General features: G+C 41.6%; 1 protein-coding gene across 7 annotated transcripts in view; it reads left to right on the top strand.

Moving 5' to 3' along the window:
• The window catches only part of LEF1 (lymphoid enhancer binding factor 1), a 116,499-nt gene extending 97,144 nt beyond the window's left edge, over positions 1-19,355 (top strand). For 2 of the 7 annotated variants that reach the window (XM_048509430.1, XM_048509426.1), the window contains 4 exons: positions 1,340-1,447; positions 4,505-4,553; positions 5,562-5,602; positions 18,191-19,355. In XM_048509430.1, coding sequence (XP_048365387.1) covers positions 1,340-1,447; positions 4,505-4,553; positions 5,562-5,596 — 192 coding nt within the window. In that variant the 3' untranslated portion in view covers positions 5,597-5,602; positions 18,191-19,355. Of the gene's footprint in view, positions 1-1,339; positions 1,448-2,432; positions 2,472-4,504; positions 4,554-5,561; positions 5,603-18,190 lie in introns of all 7 variants that reach the window. The other 5 variants (XM_048509427.1, XM_048509423.1, XM_048509429.1 and 2 more) reach the window with 3 other exon arrangements.
• The last annotated feature ends 4,119 nt before the right edge of the window (positions 19,356-23,474 follow it).

The following is a 23,474-nucleotide window of genomic DNA, read 5'->3' as shown; positions in this document are numbered from 1 at the left end:
AGAGTAAGACCTCAGTAGGAATCTAGGCCCTTGGTTTCATCCTGCAGACTCTGTCTTTTCTGAATCTAACTCTTCTTTTAGGCTTCCCTTAGTCCTAGGCTGTCCGGGTCAGCCTAGATCTGTTGGTATAACAAGGTCCTGTACTACTTTGACTTTTTCAAAAGCTCAAAACCTAGTTTTAATTGGAATGCGCTTGACGGTGCTGTCATTCGGAGCAAATGTGGTTGACCTTTCCCTCATGTCGTATGGAAAACCTCACCTTGTTCAAAGATCTGCCTGGAGTCTGAGAGCAAATCTTGCAGCATTATATAAAATCCAAAAAAAAAATTTGGTAGAAGAGTTTAAAGGTCTGCAAAGTTAATGAAACTTGCTCTGTGCTGCATCCACTGCTGTATAATAATCTTGGTAACGAAGTTACTGCTCAGAATAGAACTGCCGGGGGGGAGGGCAATTGGGGGTCTAGAGCTCATACACACTCATATACAGGTGGCGATGTTATAGCAATGAATGCCATTGAAAAAGAATTAGTTCTGTGTATATGTGTGTGACTGAAATTCTTTGATTATTCTTTGATCATAAACTTGCTCCAGAAACAGTGGTAAGACAATTGTGGGTATGGCAGTACAGAATCGTAGAATTGCCACTTTATTCAGTTGTAATTCAGTGAGTGGTCCTGATTTCTTAGTACTGGTGAATTGCTGAACCTCTGAAATAGTTGGCTTTCGACTTACCAGCTAGACCAGTGGTGTCGAACCTATGGCACGGGTGCCAGAGGTGGCACTCAGAGCCCTCTCTGTGGGCATGTGGAAACAGAGTGCCCCCCCCCACACACACACACATTTAGGCTGGTCTGGACTGCTGGGCTCGATTATTAGCATTAAACCTAAGACCTAGTTTTGGGGAAGCAGTGTAGGTAACCCTGTTAAGCGCTTTTAAACCTCACTGATTTTCTTTCGAAGAACTAAAGCGTGATCCTTTACCTAGGAGTAAGCTCGGTTGCTGGCAATGGGGCTTGCTTCTGAGTAAACCCTCCCAGGGTCATGATTCACCCGTTGGAAGAGTTGCTGGTTTCTTCAAAGCAAAGTCACCGACTACCACCAAGCTTACTCCTGAGTAACGCACGCCTCGGAGCCAGCTGTTCTTTCTAAACTAAAACCTCAATATCCAGGTTAGATTGCCATGTTGGCACATTGCGATAAATAAGTGGGTTTTGGGTTGCAATTTGGGCATTCGGTCTCGAAAAGGTTCGCTATCACTGAGCTAGACCTTTATTGTCTATTAGGTAGCCTTATGCATAGCACAGTACAACACTGACTCTTTCCCTCACTTATATTTGTAGTGGCATGCACTGTCGCGTGAAGAACAAGCTAAATATTACGAACTAGCTCGGAAAGAAAGGCAACTACACATGCAGCTTTATCCAGGCTGGTCTGCAAGGGACAATTACGTAAGCACTTCACTTACATTTCATTCAGCTAACAGTTGCTACAGTTAAAAAGGAAGGAAATGAGGGAATGTGAGATCCAGTTGTTAACCATGTGTCTACTTTGAAGAAGAATTCTGTCTTACGTTCTCATCTCTTTAAAGGAACATTTACATATCTCAAACATTCGCCCAAACTGGCTGTGGATATATTTCTGATCTAACTTTGTGCCAAGCTGTAAATACATCAAAATGACATTTCAGTGCTGGGTGATTTGCAGATACTTGGAACGCTGGCCTCACATCTGTCCTCCATCTGATCCCACTTTTGACATGTGTTTATCACGTGGTTAATAAATGTACATGGTGACATGTGTTCTGCTAGAAGCCCTGTCAGATTGCCCTAAAACTGATAAGGCCTCTGTCTGAATCCATTACAGGTAGAATGGGGTGTGGGGTGAATATTTATCTTAAGACCCGTTTTGAAGAAAGTGTTGAAAGGTTTAATTTGCAGTCTTTTAATAGCTGGTTATATGTTTAAATTGTTAAAGACTGTAGGAAGCAAAGTGGTCTGTCAAGTAACATAATCCCCCAAACAGAAGCAGCGTAATGCCATTTTCCCAGGAACTAACCAAATAGCTATGAAATTGTTCAGATGCCCAGACAATTTCATGAGACTAGATGTTCAATATGAAAAGAAAGAGGAAGGGTTGGGGGTGGGGGGGGGGGGACAGAAATATTCCAGGTCATTATGGAGAAGTCCAAAGTTTGCAGCATGTAGCCTTTCAAACTGAGACTGGCCACTTTCCTTTCTGTATTGCATAGGCCGCAAGAGTCTTTCAAAATCTGTTTTGAACTCAGTGCCACCTGATCTAAATTTGAAATATCTCCTGCAATTCATTTCAAATGGCTACAAGCTGCAGACTTTGGGCATTTTCCATCATGTACTCAAAGTGTTCTTTCTCTTTCTGTCTCTTCCCCCGCCCCTCTTCCTTTCTTGCTTTTTATAGAGAACATCCATCTCTGAGAAGATTTGTGGGAACTTCAAAGTATGTAACAGTTGTCCCAATAAAAAGCTTTTGTTTTAAATTGTAACTTTAAAAGAAAAATCTAATTGTTATTTAGCTACAGTGAAACTACTCAATTGCCGATTAATACTGGAAAAGTGTTCTAAAGATAAATAAACTCCATACCCACGACTGCTGAAGAGCTATTTGCCTGGGAGTTAGGTAATGTTGTGCCGTGATTACTCCTAAATGATGAATTCAAATAAAAGATTAATCCCAATCTTAGTTCTTTGCTTTGGAAATCTAGAGTGTTTTGCACTCTCATGCGTGTTTCATTCAGTAATTGGCTATGTCCATAACCCTGTTTCCCTAGTTAATGCAAGGTAAATAAGCTTATCCCAAAAACAAACTTCAAGAAAAGTCTCTTTTACATAAACCATCAATCATTTAACCTTTTGAGTAAATTTAATTTCAGTCCCTTTTGAATATACTGTTCCACCTTGATTAAGATTCTTGAATTGATGAAGAGAAGGTGGCAATAGCCCATCCATTCATATTTTGTTTAACACATATGCAATCCTTTCAGTTGGTTATATGAACACTGAGGAAGTTGTGTCCAGAACAGCTGCATTTCTTAGTGATCTTTCATAAAAAATCCTTTGGTAGTCATCAGTAAAGAAACCTTGTAACAATAAGGAATTTAAATGAAGGTAAATAGTATCTGCTAATTTTAGGAAAATTGGCCTTGTGGCAATTCTTCAGTAAATCCTCCTACATAAGTGGCCTTTACAGTTGATATGAACATTACAGGTCATTTCTTGCAGTTTCTCAAGTCACTGCTCTTTGACCTAGTCTATTTGAACCACAGAATGAGGTAGAATTTAGAAGTTGCAAAAGTTGTACCGTTGTACTGATGCAGAATCCAGGTGAAAGTCACATATGTTTAAAATGCCCTTTAATGTAAAGTTCCTTACAAATAAAAAATTAGCCTATTGGTGAAAGAATGTCTAGCATAGCCTCTCACATGCTATGGTAGCTTCCTACATAGCAAAGAATAATTCATGTGGGGAAACTTTGAAAAATGTGATCCTTCACCTGCAGTATGAAATGGTACAATTTGTTGCACCATCGGCACTGTGCCACCTAGTTACTATCTCATCTGTTGCATGTCTAGGCCGCATCACAGTTGGGGTGAAAAGGATTCTCAAATATATGTTCAGAAGTTAAACAGTTGAACTATTACTATAGTTTGGCTAATAATCAATGTACTTAGGATGGTCTGGGGCCAGTGAACCTATGAGACTGTCTCTCCTAGTATACACCTTGGAGATGGCTGTGCCAAGTGAAGGAAAATCTGCTGGTAGTCCCTGGCCTAAAAGATATATATCTTGCCTCAGCCAGGGCCAGAGGCTTTTCAGGCTTTGCCCCAACCTGGTAGAACACTCTGTCCAGTGAGATTCCATAAAGCCTGTAAGGCAAAGTTGTTCCACAATTGAGGCAGCTATGTTTTTGTATGATATTTTGTACAATTGAGGCTGCTATATTTTTTTCTACCTCGGCTTCCCAATGTTCCACCTGTCATCCTTTTTCACCCTCTTTTCTTCAGTGGGGTTTTAATGAACTGCCATCATCTGTGGTTGAAAGGGGTTTGTATGTTATTTTAAATTGATTTTACTGTTTTATCTAAAATGTTGGAAGCCACCCTGAGTCTGTGAGAGAAGGGTCGCATATAAAACTAATGAAATAAATAAAATAAAAGTTGTAACATTTTCCTAACATATAGTCTGTACAGCTCTGATCCTGAGGGGAAGGGTCCCTGAGACATTTTTTAATCGTATGAAATACTGAAATTTCTTCCAAAAACAATCTTCTGTCTCCTCTAGTGCTCTTGAGTAACATTTGCAGAATTCAACCTTGTAAAGGATTTTCTACACTGTGAGGATTATTGGAATGCAGGCAACTATCCAACGATCTGGAGGAGCATCAAATATCAAAAATAGTTTTTAGTTTATTGTCAGCCATCCGTAGGGGTGATGCTGGGCTTTTAATAGCCTATTGTTTCTTCCTCTCTTTAGGGAAAGAAAAAGAAAAGGAAGAGAGAGAAGCTACAAGAGTCAACATCAGGTAAGTTTCATAACTGGATTAGATACTGTGTATGTGTTGTTAAAAACTCAATACCTTGCATTAATACTTAATTCTAATGTTACACATAAAATCCATCACAGGAACTGCTTCATGATGAAGATACGGAGTCCCATGTTAATTCTGTAACTGCTTGTCTTCATTGCCGTTCCTTCCTATACCCAGCAGAGTGTCAAATTATGAGTCTCATCCTCATGGTGAGGGAATGTGTGGAATCAAGCTCTATGCCACCTGCTTTCAGAAGGGAACAGACTCCATTCCTTTGGAGGTCACTGTGACTGGTGACTTCTTGGTAGTACCTATGAGCGTAGGAGTAACCACCAGCTGTTCTTTGGCAAAGCACTGCTGAGCTATAGCACACCATGGGAAGGGGATAGAGCAGCATTTACACACAGGTTCAGTAGCGGACCTAGTAACAGAAGATGGTTTTGAGCAGCTGCTCAATCACCACCTCCTTGGCTACAGATTAAGGGAGTACCAGTAACAACAAAATGCAGCCCTTCTGATTGTCCACTATCTTCTGCCCTTGGCCTGGGCTTCAGCAAGTAGCAAATGGGATTCTTTCTCCTTACACTTATAAGTGATTTGAGTGAGTCTCTGCCCCATTGACCTCTGGAATAATGGAGAATGTTTTCTTCTGGCCACTGAGATAGATGGTAGAAAGGATCCATTCATTTCCCCTCACAGTGAGCCTAGCAGGTGAACTATGTTTGGATTTGTTGGGAATATTTCATTGTATTACTATAAACTAGTGCGTAAACTCTTCTTTTTTTAAAAAAAAAGGTGGTATGCTCAAACAGCTGCTTAGTAGGTCGGCTCAAAGCATCAGTGAGGTCTTTTCAACTTTTATTATTAAACACAAAATGGCTGGTATAAGAACCATGAAAGGCAGAGGAAATTAATCAGCTATTTTAGCCTAAGACCTTATTTATTTGGAGTGTGGAAAAATTCTTCAGTGGAAATTTGTTAAAGAACAACAATCTCCTACAGGTGCAGCCCCCAGAATGACAGCTGCCTACATCTGAAGCATGGTAAGAATATTTCTAAAAGCCTTTCTGCTAAATTTGTAAAATAAAATAATTGTAGGTCTCTCTTGCTTTAACTCTTGGACAAAATATGACTTCAGCACGCATTTTTGAAGTGCTTTCTCCTCATAGGAATACTCTTGTGATTGATGGTTGTTATACCGGCTGTGTTTTGAGCGTCTAACTTTTTAAATTTAATTTATACCATACAGTCTGACCATACCTCACTGAGTAGCTGTAAGTCTACCTGTGATGCGCTGGAATGAGTTCACTAAGCAGTCAAACCATTCTGGCCAGCAACATAATGCAAAAAGTCATCATTAAAATGAAGCCAGAATTGTATCTCAGCACCCAAGCTAATTTGCACTAATTGCTACTTGCCCTTTGCTTGCTGGGCGAGGGGAGGATTACTATGATTCTCTTGTGCATTTTTCCATTTGAATTTCATATTCATGGAACTGGATCTTTATTTCAACTCAAGAATTTATTTCTCTTGTCATTGTGTCAAGTGTGGGTTGAACAGATCTTGCTATAAAAAATAAGATAGATATCAGAATAATAATCTAAATGTTCGAGGAAAACAATTGCTGGACCTCATACCACTGTTCGGTGCTTAATGGTAGATTTTTTTAACTGCTATGTTTGCAAATTCTCATCCTCTGCCTAGTTTATTAGCAAAAGACTGAAACTATTACAGGCTGTTCCTCTGCAGTCTGTCTTAGACATAAACTTCTAACATTGTTATAACATTGAATACATTAATGCTGGGGATTAGTACAAGTTGCTCTTCTTTTGACCTGTCTTCATAAACTCTCTGCTGTCTGTCTTGCATAGCATGGTTTGACATCAGTGTTCTATCTAATCCAACTTCAGATTTTAAAAAGCAAACTGGCATTTTAAGTAGAAACATAACAAAAGAGGTTCTTCGGTTACTAGGCAGCTATTACCTCAATTTCCAGTGTTTACTAAGGAAATCCTGCATAGTTTCAGTTTCCTTGAAAATATTTTTGGATAGAATAGAGTTAGGAAAAGTCCCCTATACAACTTAATAATACTGCAAGAGGGCAGCTTTTCTTCAAACAGAAATGTCATGTGCTGCTTTCAAGAGAAATTATTACGATTGTACAAGTGCCTGCTTCATTCAGTCATGCAAGAGTTAACTGTTGAGCATGTAGATAGAATACTGAAGTCACATGCCTGGAATCACATGAACTTCTAGGAAGATCTCTTTTTTCTTCTTCCAGCAAAAGAAAAGAGACAGACACACAGGCACGGATAGACTGCATAGACACCCAGGCTGAGCACTTGCATAGGTAGAGTTTTCTGTTCCTATAGTTAGTGTAAATTCATTTATCTAGTAAAGTTCTACAAAACAACTCTGTTGCATCTCTATTATTTGCTCTGCTAATTCACTGCAATACAACAGAAATGCACATGACTTAAGATAGCACAGCTTAGGGATGTACTGATGGGGTGAGGAATCATGTGTTTTTCCAACTACGGCTTTTTGAGTTCTAGGAAAATGCACTATCCTATAGGAAAAGCTGTTCTCTGAAGATCCAAGCAACAGATGAGCAACAACTGTGTTAGGGCTCTTGCACATGTGCGCCACATTCATAATCTAAACACTCTCTTAAGTTTAGAAACCAGATGAGATCCATGCAACTGTGTCAAGTTGCCAGGGAGGAAAGCATTATGCTTCCTGGATCTCTCCCTAATACTATGCCATTGCTTGTCTACCTGACTTTGCTGGGAAGCTAACACACACACTAACACACACACTAACACACACACTAACACACACACACACACAAACAAACACACACACACACACACACACACACACACACACACACACACTGCTGTGAAATCCCCTGGAATCTTGGAAATAGGATAAATTATGCAGAAAAAGGAGATACATGCAAATTGGCTTGATTTTCATAATCCTGTTCAGAGTTCAGGTTTTCTTGGCACTGTGTACACACAGCTGTTGTAGCTGGCTGCAAGCAAAGAAGTGGACTAAGAACTACCCGCCGAATGAAAGGGGGCTCTAGGACAAGTTTAGCAGTGTAAACGCAGATGGAAGAGGTCTACTAGGTGCAGTGTGTGTGTGTGTGTGTGTGTGTGTGTGTGTGTGAGTGAGTGAGTGTGAAGGGGGAATATCTTCCTGATTCCCTTCTATTGCTGTCAATTCTAAACCTGTCAATAATTTAAAAACCTGGATCCAGCGATGCAGCTCATGACACAGTACAATCATAGTATAATCTTATTTGTAAACTGCCTCATGCAGTTCTCTGTAGAGACAGCATATATTTTTAAATGCCTAAATGACTGGGAAGAGGGTAAAATATGGGACTGTAAGTGAGACAGCTTTTAAGTCATGCAGAGGCAAGATAGTACATTGACTTTGGATTCTGTCTTCCTTGCTAGGAAGATCTTTTCTGAAATGTTTGGGGTAGCTTTGTATTCTCCTTTGTTTTTGACAGCACTTTACACACAGACACAAACACAGTCCAAAGTGCCTCTACTGTCTGGACCCCTGCCTGTGTTTGCCTGCAAGCCTCTGTCTCTGTGCCCTCCCCCCGCCCCCATGCCTGCCCTGCCTACCAGCTACTTGGTACAAGCAAATTCTGCCACTGAATAGCAGCTGCAATCCAGAGCCTGGAATGCGTCATATAGGCATAGAAATCGTACATAATCAAAAAACCCTCCCAAAGCCAGTGAGAAGGCACACTGATTAGCTAGAGTGGGAAAATGCTATGCTTAGAAATGTCAGTCAGGACAATCCTGTTTAGTAAGAAGATTGACTGACAATTCTGGTTGGACTGCGTACTGTCAGGTATGTATTTGTTAAATTACCCTGTCATCTTTCTGCCCAGGAGACTGGTTAGACAGCAAGGCACCAGAATAACTGTCAGATCATGATGTTTTTAATTACTGTTAAATATTGGGATGATTCTGTGTAGATTCAGGATATTTATTGTATTTTAAAATGGCCGTGATTAGGCCAGATCTTGATCAGTACATTTCTGACTATAGTCTCTGTCATACAGAAACACTACCAACTAATATTATAGTGTCAATCAATCCATAAAAACCATTTGGTGGATATGCAATACTTCAGCATGATTCGCATGTAATGATAAACTATGGCATGTCATTACAGGAGTGAACTTTGGAAATCTTTGGGCTCAGAAAATAATCATTTCTAGCAAACTCATTTTTCATAACTGAACCACAGATTACAGCTTGTCTTTGTGTCCAATGGAGGTTAGGTCATGGTTTGAAATCCAAATAATTGTTTGAATAGGGCAATTCTCTGAACCATTGTGAACCATGGGGAAAATAGTTTGTAAATGTAATGTAAATAGTTTAATAAATAAATGATTTGCCAGGAAACATTAATTTTCAAGCCATGTAGAATATATACATTATTGAGGTTTCTTAAGCATAATTTCCCTAACAGCAAACCATGATTATGGTTGTTCATTGCATGTAAACTGTGCTTGTACCTCTGTATTGCACTTCAATTTAGGCCAGATTACATGTTTGTATTCCAATGACATACTCTGTACAAAATTTCTGTGGTAAAATCTTATTTTGTGACAACTGTTCATCAAAAGATTCTAGCTGTAAGAGTCTGGAATTTACCACACCATAGTATATTTAAGTGTATGTTCAAAGGAAGAAAACCACACTTCATGGTAATGTTACCACATTAAACAAGTTCAATGTTAATTGACTCTGATCTTCTAAGAAGTTGGGTGCCCCATAATAGTTGTGTCTTTTCAGCTATTGCGTGGACATACAAGTAGTAATGGAAGAGTAAGTGTGTCCTTGAACAGCTGAAAGGTGTTGTTAATTTCCATTGTAAATTGGAGCTTCATGTTTTTGGGTGCCTTGTGACATCAAAAATTAGCTAATTAATATTGGGCTTATTGTGTTTCAACACAGGACAGCTGAGTGTGAAATATAATTGTAATATTTTTGTTTAGAGAATAAATTCTACATCTTTAAGGAGGAGAAAGTATGCCATAGTAGTTCTGCTCAGCAGAAGCTGACAAACTGGTTTTCATTATTAAAGTATAATACACAAGAAATTACATATTGTGTGTTTTGTTTGTATATAGCAGGCTGACACCTGCTGGGGAACAAGTGGAATGGAAATTCTATTAGTATTGCTGTGACAAGCATTCTCATTCTCTCTCTCTCTCTCTCTCTCTCTCTCTCTCTCTCTCTCTCTCACACACACACACACACACACACACACACACACACACACACACACACAGAATGGTAGTGGTAGTGGTAAGGAAATGACTGGAAACAGTCTCTCATTTATTTGCTTCGGAGGGTTGTCGTGCTGATCTACGGTAGAACAAGTAGATTTGGGTCCAGAATCACCTTAAGAGGCAGACAAGACACACTTTCAAGTCAAACTTCCTTTCATGTATGATGAAGGGAGCTTTAATTCTTAAAAGCTAATACCACCAAAATATCGTTGGTCTCTAAGATTTGCAGGATCATCCCAAATCTATCTTCTCCAGCTTTCTGTTTGTTTTTTTTGTGACCACCTTTATACATCCACCTTTCCTTACTGTTTATTTATTAAAATATTTATACCCCAACTTTGCTCATTGTTTAAGGCAGCTTTCAATGATAGTTAAAAAGGATTTTCTGGTAAAACCAAAAATAAAATTCGATTAACCTCACCTAGGGCTTTTTTGACCCTGGCTCCTATCATTTGCCGCAGCCATCGGAGATCAGGGTCCTGCAGGATATGGTACAGTTTTGCAGCACCTGCAAGGCAAAGATGTTCTGCCAGGCCTACAGTTCAGACAGTACAGGCTTACCAATTACCTGGCCTCCCCTCCCTCTTCCCTTTTCCTTTCCCTCTTCTTTCCCCCTTCCCTCTTTCCTTTTCCCTCTCCTTTTTCCTTATTCCCAGCTTATCCACCTCTCTATCTCCTTTCTTTCCCCTCTGTTCCTCTCCTCCCTCCATTTTATTGGATAAGCTGAAGAATATGAGCCAGATATGTGGTTGTTTATATCAAATGAGACTCATTAGAAAAGTGAGAAATGTGCCAAATTTTGTATTTTTGTGTTATGACAGTCACCTAATAGGTGGTGTGTTTTTTGCTGTTTTTAGTTGGTTTGTACTATTGATTATATTGTACGTTGAATATTGTATTTTATCATGTATGTTGTGAGCCGCCGCGGGCCCAGCCTCTGGCTGGGGTAGGGCAGGATAAAAGTTGAAGTAAAGTAAATATAGACACCCCCCCATCTCGCCTTGCCCCTTTACACAACTTCTGAAGTTCCCCTCAAAAGCCTTGGCAAGCAGGCAAACCTTGTAGGGCTTCCAGAAGTTCTTCAAGGAAGGAGCTCATTCCACAGAGTAGAAGCAAAAATGGAAAAGACCCAGACTCTGGTTCATGACAGACAGGCCACCCTAAATGGCAGGATAGCCAGCAGATGGCTGCCTGATGACTGTGGCTGGCACATAAGGACAGATGGAAGGAGCTGGCTCTGTTGCCATCAGAGGGCCACCGGATACCTCAGGGAAGTTCATAAGCAGGTGATGAAGAAAATAGCTCTTCCTTGTCCTTGGTCTCCAGCATCTCTTACTTGAAAGCATGGTGTATATAGCCCTCTGAATGTGGAAATTCCACTTAATTTTTATGGGTCATTGCTGTTCTCCTGAATTCCCCTAATTTGTTTAAAAATAATTCTAAAAATTAATTTTAAAACAATTCTAACCATCCTGTAATAAGCCTGATTTGTTGTAAGTGCCCTTAAAGACATTTCAGAAAAATGTGAGTCTGTCACTTATCAGAGTAGTACATCAGGATCACATTACACTAGTCCTGAGGTCTCTTCATTGGCAGGTCATTTGTTTTTGGATTCAGGTTCTGGTATTAGCCTTTAAAACCTATGAGGCCTTCCGCACTGTAGGATTCGACCTTAGTTTGACGTAGGTTCAACCCGGGTACTCCGCACAGCCGTAGAGTTCGACTCGTGTCTGTCTCTGCTCCCCCCCTCTCACCATCAAATTTTCGAACTTGACTGGGAGGTACGACTTTTTGCTGAACCCGGGTTGCACTCAAGCCGAAGCCAGCACAGTGCGGAATCTCCCTCACCTCGCCTTTCCTGGCCAGCCAATCACAGTGCACTATTTTGGCCATGTGCAGAACGGGAGACTCGCAGCAGCGAAAAGCGCACCTTTAAAAAAAACCCTTCTCGTGCACGAAGCAGCGGCTCAGCTCTGCTCGTTCTGCTCCGACAGAGAAGGCTCGCGAAAATGCAGATTTCCACCAATTTGTGACAGGCGGGAAATCAGTGCTTTGTGACGTCACAACGTAGCTCCTATGTGGCAAAACGAAAAAAAAGGGACGCGCACAAACGTTTCCTGCCATAGAACGACAGCCAATCGGGAATGAGGAGTGAAAGACGTGAGGAGGTAACCCCGCCCTCGGAATTCGGGTCCGGAGAGACGACCCAGCTGCTGTGTGGAATAACAGAAGAGTCGAGCTCAGGTAACAATTTCCGTAGACATGAGTCGAACCTAGGTCGACTCTGCTGTCCGGAAAGCCCTATGATTATCTGTGGTCCATGTATTTGAAGGACTGTTTCCCCCAATATCAACCTGTGTCGCAGCTGGACTTTTAGTTCCCCTGTTCTCAAGGATTCAATCTGTAAATGCACAGCCTTTTTCTGTTAGTCCTCTACTACCGTGGAATGACCTCATATAAGAAGTGAGACAAGTACTTACCCTTCTGTAAAATGGAGCTATTTAAGAGAGCTTATGATGTACCTCGAAGGCAATGGAAATAAGCTCCCAATTATCTATTTGAATGATTTGTTAATAGATGTGTGTGTTTTTTAACTGTATTTATTATTGCTACTTGTATTAGGTACCTACTGTGCCAGGAGAAAGACATTAAAAAGCTTATAAGTTGTCATGCATTTTGTGACAAGAATGTCTAATGGAGGGGAAATACGGCACGTCTACAGATGTCTCTGCATAAACAAGCTATTTACTTATTTATTGCATTTGTATCCTGCCATATATCTCCAAGACTCAAGGCGGCTCACAATAAAACATACATAGCAAATACAATAAATACCTTAAATATATGAAACATTTAAAACATCATAGGGGAGAAGGATGAACAACCTGGGGGGACTGAATAATTGCAGTCTGTTTTATAGGGGTTGAATGCAAGTGCCAAAGAAGAATGGCTTCTGCTAATAATGTTGTTTGGGGTTCTGTTTTGCCACACCTCATCTTTGCTGCGAGAGCTACATAATCCCAGTCCTTTCCAGTAAACCAGACCTATTGAGTTGAATGTGCCTTGACTAAACTGAACTAATTTTGGTTCAACTAGAGATAACGCCATCATGATTGTTATCTATGTCTGACGTATAAATAATATGGATCAGCCAGAGCCCATATAAATAGCTCCATTCAAATGAACCTCTTTGGTAGTACCATGTTATAGGGTTGTTAAAAAACCATACATATTGGTAAGCAGCCTTTTAGCTAGATCGCCATGTTTCAGTCGTAACCTTTTCATTTTTTTATGTCGTGCTCAGTTTGTGGCCATTGACAACAGTTGCCAGTCATTGACAACATTGAGGTAACCAGTGAGAGAGGAAAGGATGGGAACAGGAAGAGGGGAATGATGTCACACCAATGATTTGTTGTCACTTCCATTGTAAACTCAGAAATGAAGTAATGCGTTGCTCTAGATCAGGGGTAGGGAACCTGTGGCTCTCCAGATGTTCAGGAACTACAATTCCCATCATCCCCTACCAGCATGGCCAATTGGCCATGCTGACAGAGGCTGATGGGAATTGTAGTTCCTGAACATCTGGAGAGCCACAGGTTCCCTACCCCTTCTCTAGATCCTTTCCTCCCCCAAATGCTATACTTTTATCATAAAGTTTGGGGGTCCTAGATCATGAAACTGATCTAGGGCTGCCAGCCCCAGGTTGGAAAATGCCAGGAGATTTTGGATGTGGCACCTGAGGAGGGCAGGATTTGAGAAGGGGAGGAATTTCGATAGGGTATAATGTCATAGAGTCAACCTTCCAAAGCAACCAATTTCTCAAGGTGAACTCATCTCTGTTGCCTGGAGGTCAGGTGTAATCCCAAGATATCTCCAACTACCACCTGGAGGTTGACTACCCTACAGCCACCTCACTTTCATGTTTATTCCTTCAGTGACTCCCTCCAGTTTCTCCCTGCTGGTCAGTGGCAGGGACCAGAGGCAGAGTGTCTTCTGTCACAACTGAACACCCAGAAAGCCTAAAGATTCAGGAGACCCAGGTTCAAATCCCCACTCTGCCATGGAACCTTGCTGAGTTACTTTGTGCAAGTTACACACTCTTGGATTAAACAAACTCACAAGGTTGTGAGGGCACAATGGAATAAATTTGAGTTTCTTTGGGCTTCCATGGAGTCAAAAGGCAGGTCTGCTCATAAGAAGGTTAAAAAAACCTGGGCAGGGAGAATTTGGAATATCAGAGATTTTTAAATTGTATCCTCCATTCTTCATGCTTTCAAAGCTTGTTCTGTATAACTGCTTTAAAATATCAGTAATTTAGAAGCTGTCTCTTATGTCTTACTGATGAAAGCAATGGCAAACTTTTGTATTTCCTATTTATTTCCCTGCTGCGGTAACACATCATAACCAAAACAGCCTAAAATAAACATGCATCTTTAAGTTTCAGCTCTGCCATATTAATAAAAGTTTTAAAATCTGCAAACTGTGCCAAAATGTAATATGCAAAACAAGGGAGTCTCCCCCCTCCCCAGCTCTGCTAAATCATAAAATTTTAAAATGCCAAACAAAAAGGTTAGGGAAGGCATAAAAGATGGCTGTAAAATGTTATTGTTCTGGGATGCACATCAAATGCGGAAATATTGGGAAGAAATGATCAGAGTTCCTTTAGATGTGGAAAGGGTTGGTAGCAGTTCTTAAATATGTAAAAGAGTAGGCAGTAGTTAAGGAAATACCCAAGAATCTGGAATATCCGTTTTTATTGATAAGTCTCTATTATAAAAATTGTACAAAATGACATGTTGTCTGGGGAGACTAAAGAATGTAATATGGTTTTTCAAATGGTGAGATTCCTGTCATAGAGCAGGTCGGTTAAACCCAATCTTCCTGATCCCTTTGAGCTTTGAGTTGTCCGTGATTGAGTAACTATTTATTCATTAGCAAATCCAAATGAAAAGAGTACAGAATATGGCCCCGCGCAAGTGTTCTTGGGCTCTTGCTTCCCACACCCCTTTTTAAAATTCAGAGTTCAGAAAAATGCTTCTTCTGAGGAAGGGGGGGGGGGCTTAATCCAGCCTCTGATGTCTGCATGTCTGAAGTCATCTCGCTGCCAAAAATTTCAGTGTTACCTTATAACTTGAGAATGATTTTTTTTAATACTCCACTTTTATTTGTGTGGAACAATTCCTCATCTCTTTGAGGCAGTGAGGAGATCTGCACTGCAGCGTAAACAGCGGATCTTGTTGTGGCTCAAGCTCAAGGCTTTGCATATGTAAAATGTGACTCGCAGCGCTTCGCTTTGAAGCCTAACCACAGCCAGGGAGCTGTAATTGCCCTCTTTGATTGCGCCGACTTCACTTGCGGGTTGGGCTTTGCTCAGGCATGCCTGGCTTGGCGAGACTTCAGCTGCAGCCCTCCAGTGAAGCCTTAGATGTGGGAAGTCTTCAGTCTCTGAAGCGCATACTTGTGGTTTCTTGAAAAGAATCCTGGCTTGACCTGTTTTATATCTGTAAGGCAACACCAGAGCTGTTCCTTTACAGCTCTGATCAGCTTATTGGCAGGGAATGGAAGCAACTTCCAGTGTTTTACCTCATGCTTTGCGGAGACCTGGGCTTTTAAAAAAACTGTTTTTACAGTGGGGATGGTCTTGACTTCAGGGACATCTGCATCAGCGTGTAAGTCATGGCATTGCATGCCTTCCTGCTGAGCTCCTCCATGGAAACAGCGTGAGGGTGAAGTTGGGGGGTGGGTATCAGCAAAAAAATTCATCCTCTCTCCCACCATTGGTGGAAGTGCCAGTCAGCAGCAGGAGAATGTTTGAATCACTAAGGTTTCACAGTCCATGCAAAAACATAATATAAAGCAGTACAAAGTGAAGCCAGAAAACCTACATCTGGGGTGTCACGCTATACAAATTTACCGAAATATCTGCAGCCTTTTTTTCAGTCTGTGGTGGAAAAACTGGGGGTAGTTATCAATCTGAAAGTCCAAAAGTGTTATAGTAGCACTTTGAGGGAAACTTACTTTTTGGTTTTAGAAGAAAAAAGGTGTCCACTTTGAGGACAGAAGGCCAGAGGAAGGCCGTGGACATTATTTTAACCTCCTCACTTCAAAGACGGGCTGCTGGTAAGAGAAGAGGGCGGTGGTGGAGAAACTGGGAACCATCTCAACAGAAGGGCATTTCATTTCCTTCGGCGAGGAATGCATTCCGGGCTGGCGATGGGGAGTAGATCTGAATTGCTGAGCTTGTGTCAGACTGCTGTGAACCACTGGCCTGGCGCCTCAAGGCCGTTCCTCAACAGGAAACAGAATGTTTTAATGTAGGACTGAGAGGAAAACCTTCCCAGGAAGAGCAACCTGGACCAAACCTTTGAAATTCTGGGATGAAAAGACACAGAGTAAATATAAATCGGCAGGGTGCTCTCTCCAGTGCTCCTTGGCTGTTTGCTTGGCCTCTCCTTCGTGCTCCTTGGAAAAGTAAACCCCTTCATGACTCTTTGATCCCAGAGTCTTCTGGAGCAGCTAAAAAAAAATAAGGCAGGAAACCAAGTATGCCTTTTTTTAAAAAAAAAAGTAGAAAAGTTGGAGGTAGGGTAGTTTTATGAAGAAATAGAAACTAGATTAGCTGGCTGCAAATGACCACCTTCGTTGAAAAGCAGCTCTGTTCCCAGGAACACTTGACTGCATTGTGAAAGGTCATGGAGAATTAAATGGAATTGGGGGGGGGGGGGGACAGTCCATCCCTGCACGGGAACAGGTGTAAGTTTCCTCTTTATTATAAACATGTGGTGAAAGGAATAAGTGCTCCCTGTAAAATTAGTCAGTGACATGTATTTGTTGTGTACTGGTTTACCTGAAGTACTCATGTCAGGGTTTGACATTGGGCCATTATGGTGGGGCAGCTTCTTGTACTGAGTTCCGCAGCATAAAGGCTGAGTTGAATGGGTAAGACTGTGGAAAAGCCTCTGCTTTGCAGGAAGAAGGTCCCGGGTTCAATTCCTGGGATTCTTCAGTAAAAAGGAACAAGTAATAGGTGATGGGAAAGACCTCTCCCTCAGACCCTGGAGAGCCACTGACTCTGATGGATTGATTCAATAAGGCGGATTCATTTGTGTTCAAAGCATTGAATTGTTAATGGAGGAGCCACTGCTAAGGTGGAAGAGCACTTTTCCACTCTAAAGGTCCCCATTTCTGCTCACAGTGTCTTGAATTAAAAGGATATCTGGGGAACACCGCTGAGTGAGAGCTTGACAATATTAAACCAGCATGGACAATATTAAACTATGGTTGCCAGCACTGCCTTGGCAAATGCTGGGGGATTCTGAGGGTGGTGCTGGAAGAGGATGGAATTTTACTGAGAATGTGATGTTATTTCTGATTGAGGGGTAAAGACCATAGAGCCGTGGTGGTGAACCTTTGGCACTCCAGATGTTATGGACTGCAGTTCCCATCAGCCCCTGCCAGCATGGCCAATTGACCATGATGGCAGGGGCTGATGGGAATTGTAGTCCATAACATCTGGAGTGCCAAAGGTTCACCACCACTGCCATAGAGACAGACCACAGAGACAGGAAAATTCCTAGCCCATCGCTATGGAGGCCATTTTCTGTTCAGTTTTGTTCCTGCTCAGTGTTTTGAAGGCAGGATTGGTGCTGAGGGCAGGGATTTACATATATGACCTATTTGACTCAAGAATTGCTATTGCAGTGGCAGTTATTGGCATTATTATGATAACAGTTGCGAATCTTAGGACTTGGCAGGGGAAAAGATCCAGACTATAATCTCAGTGTTTAAATAACTTGGGATGCAAATATGTAGTATCATTCTACTCACATGTGTGATTGTGTGAATAGGTACATGAGGACTTTGCTTCCCTGATGTGATATGCATTCATTGAATTGACACATGGATTTCAAAACATCAGAATTCTTAAAAGAGCCAAATGCTTAAAACATAGCAGGAGTCCTATTAAACAGCTTGATTAAATCAGATGAGACCTCAGCCCTCCAGGTGATTCCTGGCATGCTTAATTGTGAAGGGGAATGACCAATATGGAGACTGTTCAGACCATGAGGTGGGCAATTGGCAAACCTAACCTAGGTGGACCAGTTGCATTCACCTTCATCCACAGTGTCATAGTGATGCAAGCCCAACTTGTATAACTGTTCTGCAAACAAGGGCATTTTGTATCTCTCTCTAAAGCACTATATAATTGTAAATCAGCTTACCTATTGATCAATTAATGAAATGTCTTGATGCATATAAAAAAAAACCAAACCCTAAATTTTTTCATTCTCCTGTGTTGCAGGTGGGAAGAGAAATGCTTTTTCGACATGCAAAGCAAAAGCAGCAACATCAGGGCCCCTTCTTGAAATGGAAGCTTGCTAAATTTCCAGGCATGTCCTTCATCTGCACGGACCACCACTAAGGAGTATGTCTTGGATTTCTAAACTTGCCCTACTGCCACTGCTAAAGACACTGAACCATAAAGACAATCACTGCCACGTCCTTTCGCTACCACGGACCCTAAAATGGACTCCCTGACAAAAGCAAGATGAGCATTTCACAACTGCCCTCGTTATCAGAGAAGCTTCTTGCCTTCCCTTGCCTTACGCCCTCCTTCATTTGTATGTCATACGTTTGTACTGAGTCGGCATCAAAATACTTCAGCTGTGTTGTTTTCGCTTCAGCCGGCAAAGTGGTGTGACCAGCCAGCGGCGACTCCCATCCTGGCCCTTCACAGAGAAGGAATAAAATTGATTTGTTGAGGAAGGAGAAATCCAGTTTTATTTAACGGTGTAAAAGGATCAATCTTTTAGCTTTTTAAAAGAAAACTTGAATGCTTTTATATTTTAGTTATTTCCTTGGTGTATATTTTTTATTGTCCTTGTGGTTTTGAAATAAGCATCGAAGTCTTGAATCCCCTTTTTTAAAATAAAGGAACCCCCCTATTTTTTTTTCTTATAAGAGAGGAACAATTGAGATTGAAGAGTATGTGGCTTCCCCCCCCCCCTCCCCCGGTTAACAGTTTGTAGCATAATTGCTCGTTTTCTGCATATGCTCTGGAGTCCGATAATTGTACCAATCAGCTGGTCAGTAGCTGTGTTTATTCCATCCCACCCTGTTCATTTCTTCTGTACATGATGCCAACACACCTCATCAGATCTAACCGCAGTGAGCTCTTCTCCTCCTTTTCACCTACCCTAAATTTCCTTGTACAAAAAGCCCAGCACTTGAATTATTATTACTTCAATTGTTCTGTATTTGTATCTGTTTTTGTTAGCCTGTTTAGTGGGATTTTATGCCAGTTGTTGAAATGAGCATCGATGTATCCATTTTTTTTAGTCAAGGCCCAGCCTTTGCCAACCCTCACGTCAATTGATATATATTTTTTGTCATTCCAGTTTGAGTTAATGTGCTGAGCATTTTTTTTAAATAAAAGCTTTGTAATAAAACTACAAAATACTTTTTGATGGGTTGAAAATGAGTCGTCATTTGATTCAACATGATCCACTTGGAAGGACCAGTGGAAGAATGTTAGGAGACGTTTCTGCTTTTCCACTTTAGGCACAAGCCACTCAGGACGAAATCTGCCATGGAAATTAAGTGAATTAGGACTAGGGTTGCAGTGCTAAACTGGTTGGGATTAAAACTCCCTGAAATTGGTGGATATCTGTATAAATGTGGATAGAATCAAGGTGCTACTCTGTTTTTTTGTGCATGCACCCCTTACCCTGTGACTGTTTGCTTTGCAGTGGACTTTCCCCATGGCTTTCTGTCCTCCAAGGATTACCCTACTGCAAAGTGTGCCAACTGAGCCAATCCACCATTTTGCCCACCTGCTGCTTCTTTGTTCTGTCTGGGCAAACTTCATCTGGCGAGGTAGCCTGCCCCCCGCTTTGGTGCAGTTTATGGTCTAGTATCAATTTGCTAGACCATTCAAGCTTTATATTTTTATTTATTTATTTTTGCATTTATACCCCGCCCTTCCCCTAGGTGCTCAGGGTGGCAACAACATCAGAATCATACAATAAAATCAAATAAATAATTAAAAGTTTGAAACAATGTTAATTATTAAATTAATAAATATTAATTAATAAATATCAATTTCAGGGTCTGTCACATCAGCAATAGACCTTCAGCATGGGAGTGGGGGGAACCCCACCTTTTCAATCCTGGAAGAGTGGGAGAGCCTACTGTTGTGTTAGCAGGGGATGGTGGGGAGGAGCAGGAAAACTTGAAGAAAGCAAAATGCACGGTGATTCCCTTTGCGGTCTCTGCACAGGGAGAGGAAAAGTCACAGCTTCAGAGTTTCAAAAAAAGGAGTGGATTATTTACTCTGTGGCGCGTTGATTTTGGGCAGAGGAAAGATGTATGTGCAACCGAGAATCTGACCCAAAGGGAATGTACACTCACTGTGGGGTAGACCACAAGTGCATAAATGACTTCAGTGTTCTTTTCTACAGAGCATGTTGGCAACTTCTGCACAATTTTGACCACTTTCACCAGCTGACTTTTAAGAATCTTTAGTCTTGAAAACTGGGCTTAGCCTATGTGTGCAGCAGAATGCTGTGGGAGAATGGACACAGCTACTTTGGAAGAACTCGAGGAAGAGCTACATTTTTGACAAGTTTCCTTTACACTTAAAAGCTACCTGCAAGTACAAAATGAACATCAATGGGTGCGCTCAACTTGAACCTGGCTCCCTTCTGTGCCAGTTTTGCATGTGCAGAAGGGACACTTAGCCAGAGCTTTCGAAAATATGTCACCTAACTGCAGGAGGGTCTGTTGGTCAGTGGCAAAGTATCTAAGAAGACAAAACCATCTAAACAGCATCTAAGTAGACAAAACTAATTTTGATGGACCAAATGGTCTGATTCAATAGAAGGCAGCTTCATGTGTTCTACACAATTCCGTCATCTTATTCTACTGGGTGTCTGTAGACCAGACCCAAGTCCTATTGGATTGAGTCCAAAAAAGCACAGGATGAGCTAGAACATTACTTCGGTCTTCTGCAGCTCCACTGTGCCCCAAAATGGCTGCTCTTGAGGGTCATGAGATCCTTAAAGAACAAGTGGATGGCACCTGGTGTGGAACATCATCAATCCTTCCTCATGAGAGTAAAAGTATCTTCAGGTTTAAGCCTGATTCCTGTTACTTATAAGACACTTCGCACCATGCTCAGCATTATGGGTCTTGTGGGTGAGCAGAGTGAAAGAATATTCCTTTGTCATTTATTCAATCTAGCATAACATTCAACTGCAGGACAAGTTCTTTATATGTGGCTAGATTTTGGAGGGCAAATTCATTAACGCATTCAAATGCATCTTAGCATAAATTCAGAAGGATAATGCGTTGGAAGTTTTGTTTTGTTTTAGAAAGTATTATTTGGCACAGATGGTCCATTGTTAGTCACAATAAACTTCCTGGCTCAGGGAGCTTAGGTGAATTACAAATTCAGTCAACACTTAGAAAGGAGCTTTCATTTTAAACCTGAATGTTGCTGCTGGAAATTGGCACTTCTCCACGTTCCTTTTTCAGTGAATTCCTGACAGAGTCTGGAACAAGATCCCTTGAATCCCTTCACACAGAAGAAACTTCAGCAGCTACAGATACACAAGCAAGTGGGCATAGTGGTTACAGTGCCAGAATAGAAGCACGGGTTCAGACCCCTCTTCAGCCATGTATCTCACTTGGTGCCTTTGAGCCAGCTGGTCAATATAACCTACCACTCAAGCGTGATGTTAAAGGATTGCAAATGCATTGTGGATGAGCCTTTGCTGTTTCCTCAGCCAGTGTGGTTGGCTCCTCAGGTTGAGCCCTGCTGTTCACCACCAGTACCAGCTTAGACTCTGCCAGCCAGTAAGCATTACTATTAACAGGTTGTGGTCCACTTCCAAACCTGTATGCACTGTGGATGGCCTGTGCAAGACAACTAGATTTGACTTCTAGTGGATGCTCTTTATTTTTTTTGCTTTGCACGGCATAGGCTCAAGTTGTTTGCTTCTTATTTGAGCACAACTGATGTAAGCAGGTATATGTCAGTGTGTTTTATTGAGTACATTTTAATCTACCTCTTCCGAGGCACTCAGGGCAGTCTACCCAGTGGTAGGTTTCTAATAATTTAACAACAGGTCCGCCCCCCCCCCCCCCGCCATGCCCCCCTCCCTGTCGCCCACTTACCTGCTGCAGAGGAACTCCTTGTGGGGATAGAGGGGGGCAATGGGGCCTTGCCGACACTGCTCTGAAAGACCCCTCACTCCCTTAGAAGAGGGAAACAGGGCATTCAGCGCCTTGGAGCAGCCAGTCAGGAAGGCACCCCACTGCTCCGGGGCTCTGAAAGCCGCTTTTAACAACAGTTCACTGAACTGAACAAAAAATTAGCTGCCGGTGTAACCTCTATCTGTGGGTTCTGTGGGGCAGAACTTGGAATGAGTTTGCAACAACACATTTTAAAAACAAAATGGTTTACTTTCTTAACATATAACATCAAACATCAACATTTAACATCACACTTCAAGGTCCTGTTCAGGTTTCACTTCAAGTCCTTCTAGTTGCAGTCTTCTGATATTGCCAAGTCCAGTTCTTCCTGCAAGTGGGAAGACTCCAAGGTCTTGGTGAACAGGATTCAACATGATGAAGGTTTCCAGGAGAACTCTCACCCATTAAAATCACAAAAAGAAACCCTGAAACAATAAACTCCAACATTTACAACATAGCAAAAATAAACAACTACCTTCCCACTAGTTCCCAACAACATTGCAGTTACCTTAACAAGGCGTTAAGGGCTTATACAAATCAAGGTCTGATTCTGGTATCCTGGTCTCCTCAAAACTCCACCCCTTTCTGGGTCAACCCATTCTGAGTATGGGGGTTGAACCAGTGCGAACTGGCTGAATCCCATCGCTGAATCTACCTGGTTCTCTCTCTCCTTCCCTTTTATGCTCACCAAAACCCCGTGAGCTTGGACCGGACACTTGCAGCCTAACCTGAGTCCCTTATTCTTGTCTACTGCCATTTTTTCCACCCCATATCTACCCTGCTGCCTTAGCCTCCACTCCTACTCAGACATACGGTTGATAAAGTAATGGGGAATTTCACACAGTAGCTAGGTAGCCTGCCATTCCTGGGGCTAGGCCTGACAATTTGTTCCCAACTCTTTCTTAATGTGAGTCACAGCCGTGGTTGTATGAAGAAAAGAACCTGAGTGGCTGTTAGGCCTGTGGAGAAGAATCATACCAGACTCTGATCCTTTCTTCTGTCTGGAAATGTGTACATTGGTTTACATGGAACTATTGTAAAATACCTCTGCACTTGTACTTTTTTTTGAAGTGTTGTATTCCACATACCAGAAAGGTCCTTGAAACACTTAAAAAAAAACAAATTATGTCAAAAACACCCAGCCAACCATTAACCTCTGACAGTGTTATTAGATTTTTTATCTCTTAACACCATGACTTAAGTACTGCTTATACATTTGTTGAGAGCCAGTACAGTGTATTGGTTAAGAGTGGTGGATTCTGATCTGGAGAACCAGGTTTGTTAAGGTTGCTGGGGGACCGTGGACTAGTTACAGTTCTCTCTGAACTCAC

This window comes from Sphaerodactylus townsendi, linkage group LG10 (genome assembly GCF_021028975.2).
Source record: "Sphaerodactylus townsendi isolate TG3544 linkage group LG10, MPM_Stown_v2.3, whole genome shotgun sequence".
NCBI classification, from domain to species: Eukaryota; Metazoa; Chordata; class Lepidosauria; order Squamata; family Sphaerodactylidae; genus Sphaerodactylus; species Sphaerodactylus townsendi.
This window is presented reverse-complemented; position numbering and strand designations above follow the sequence as displayed.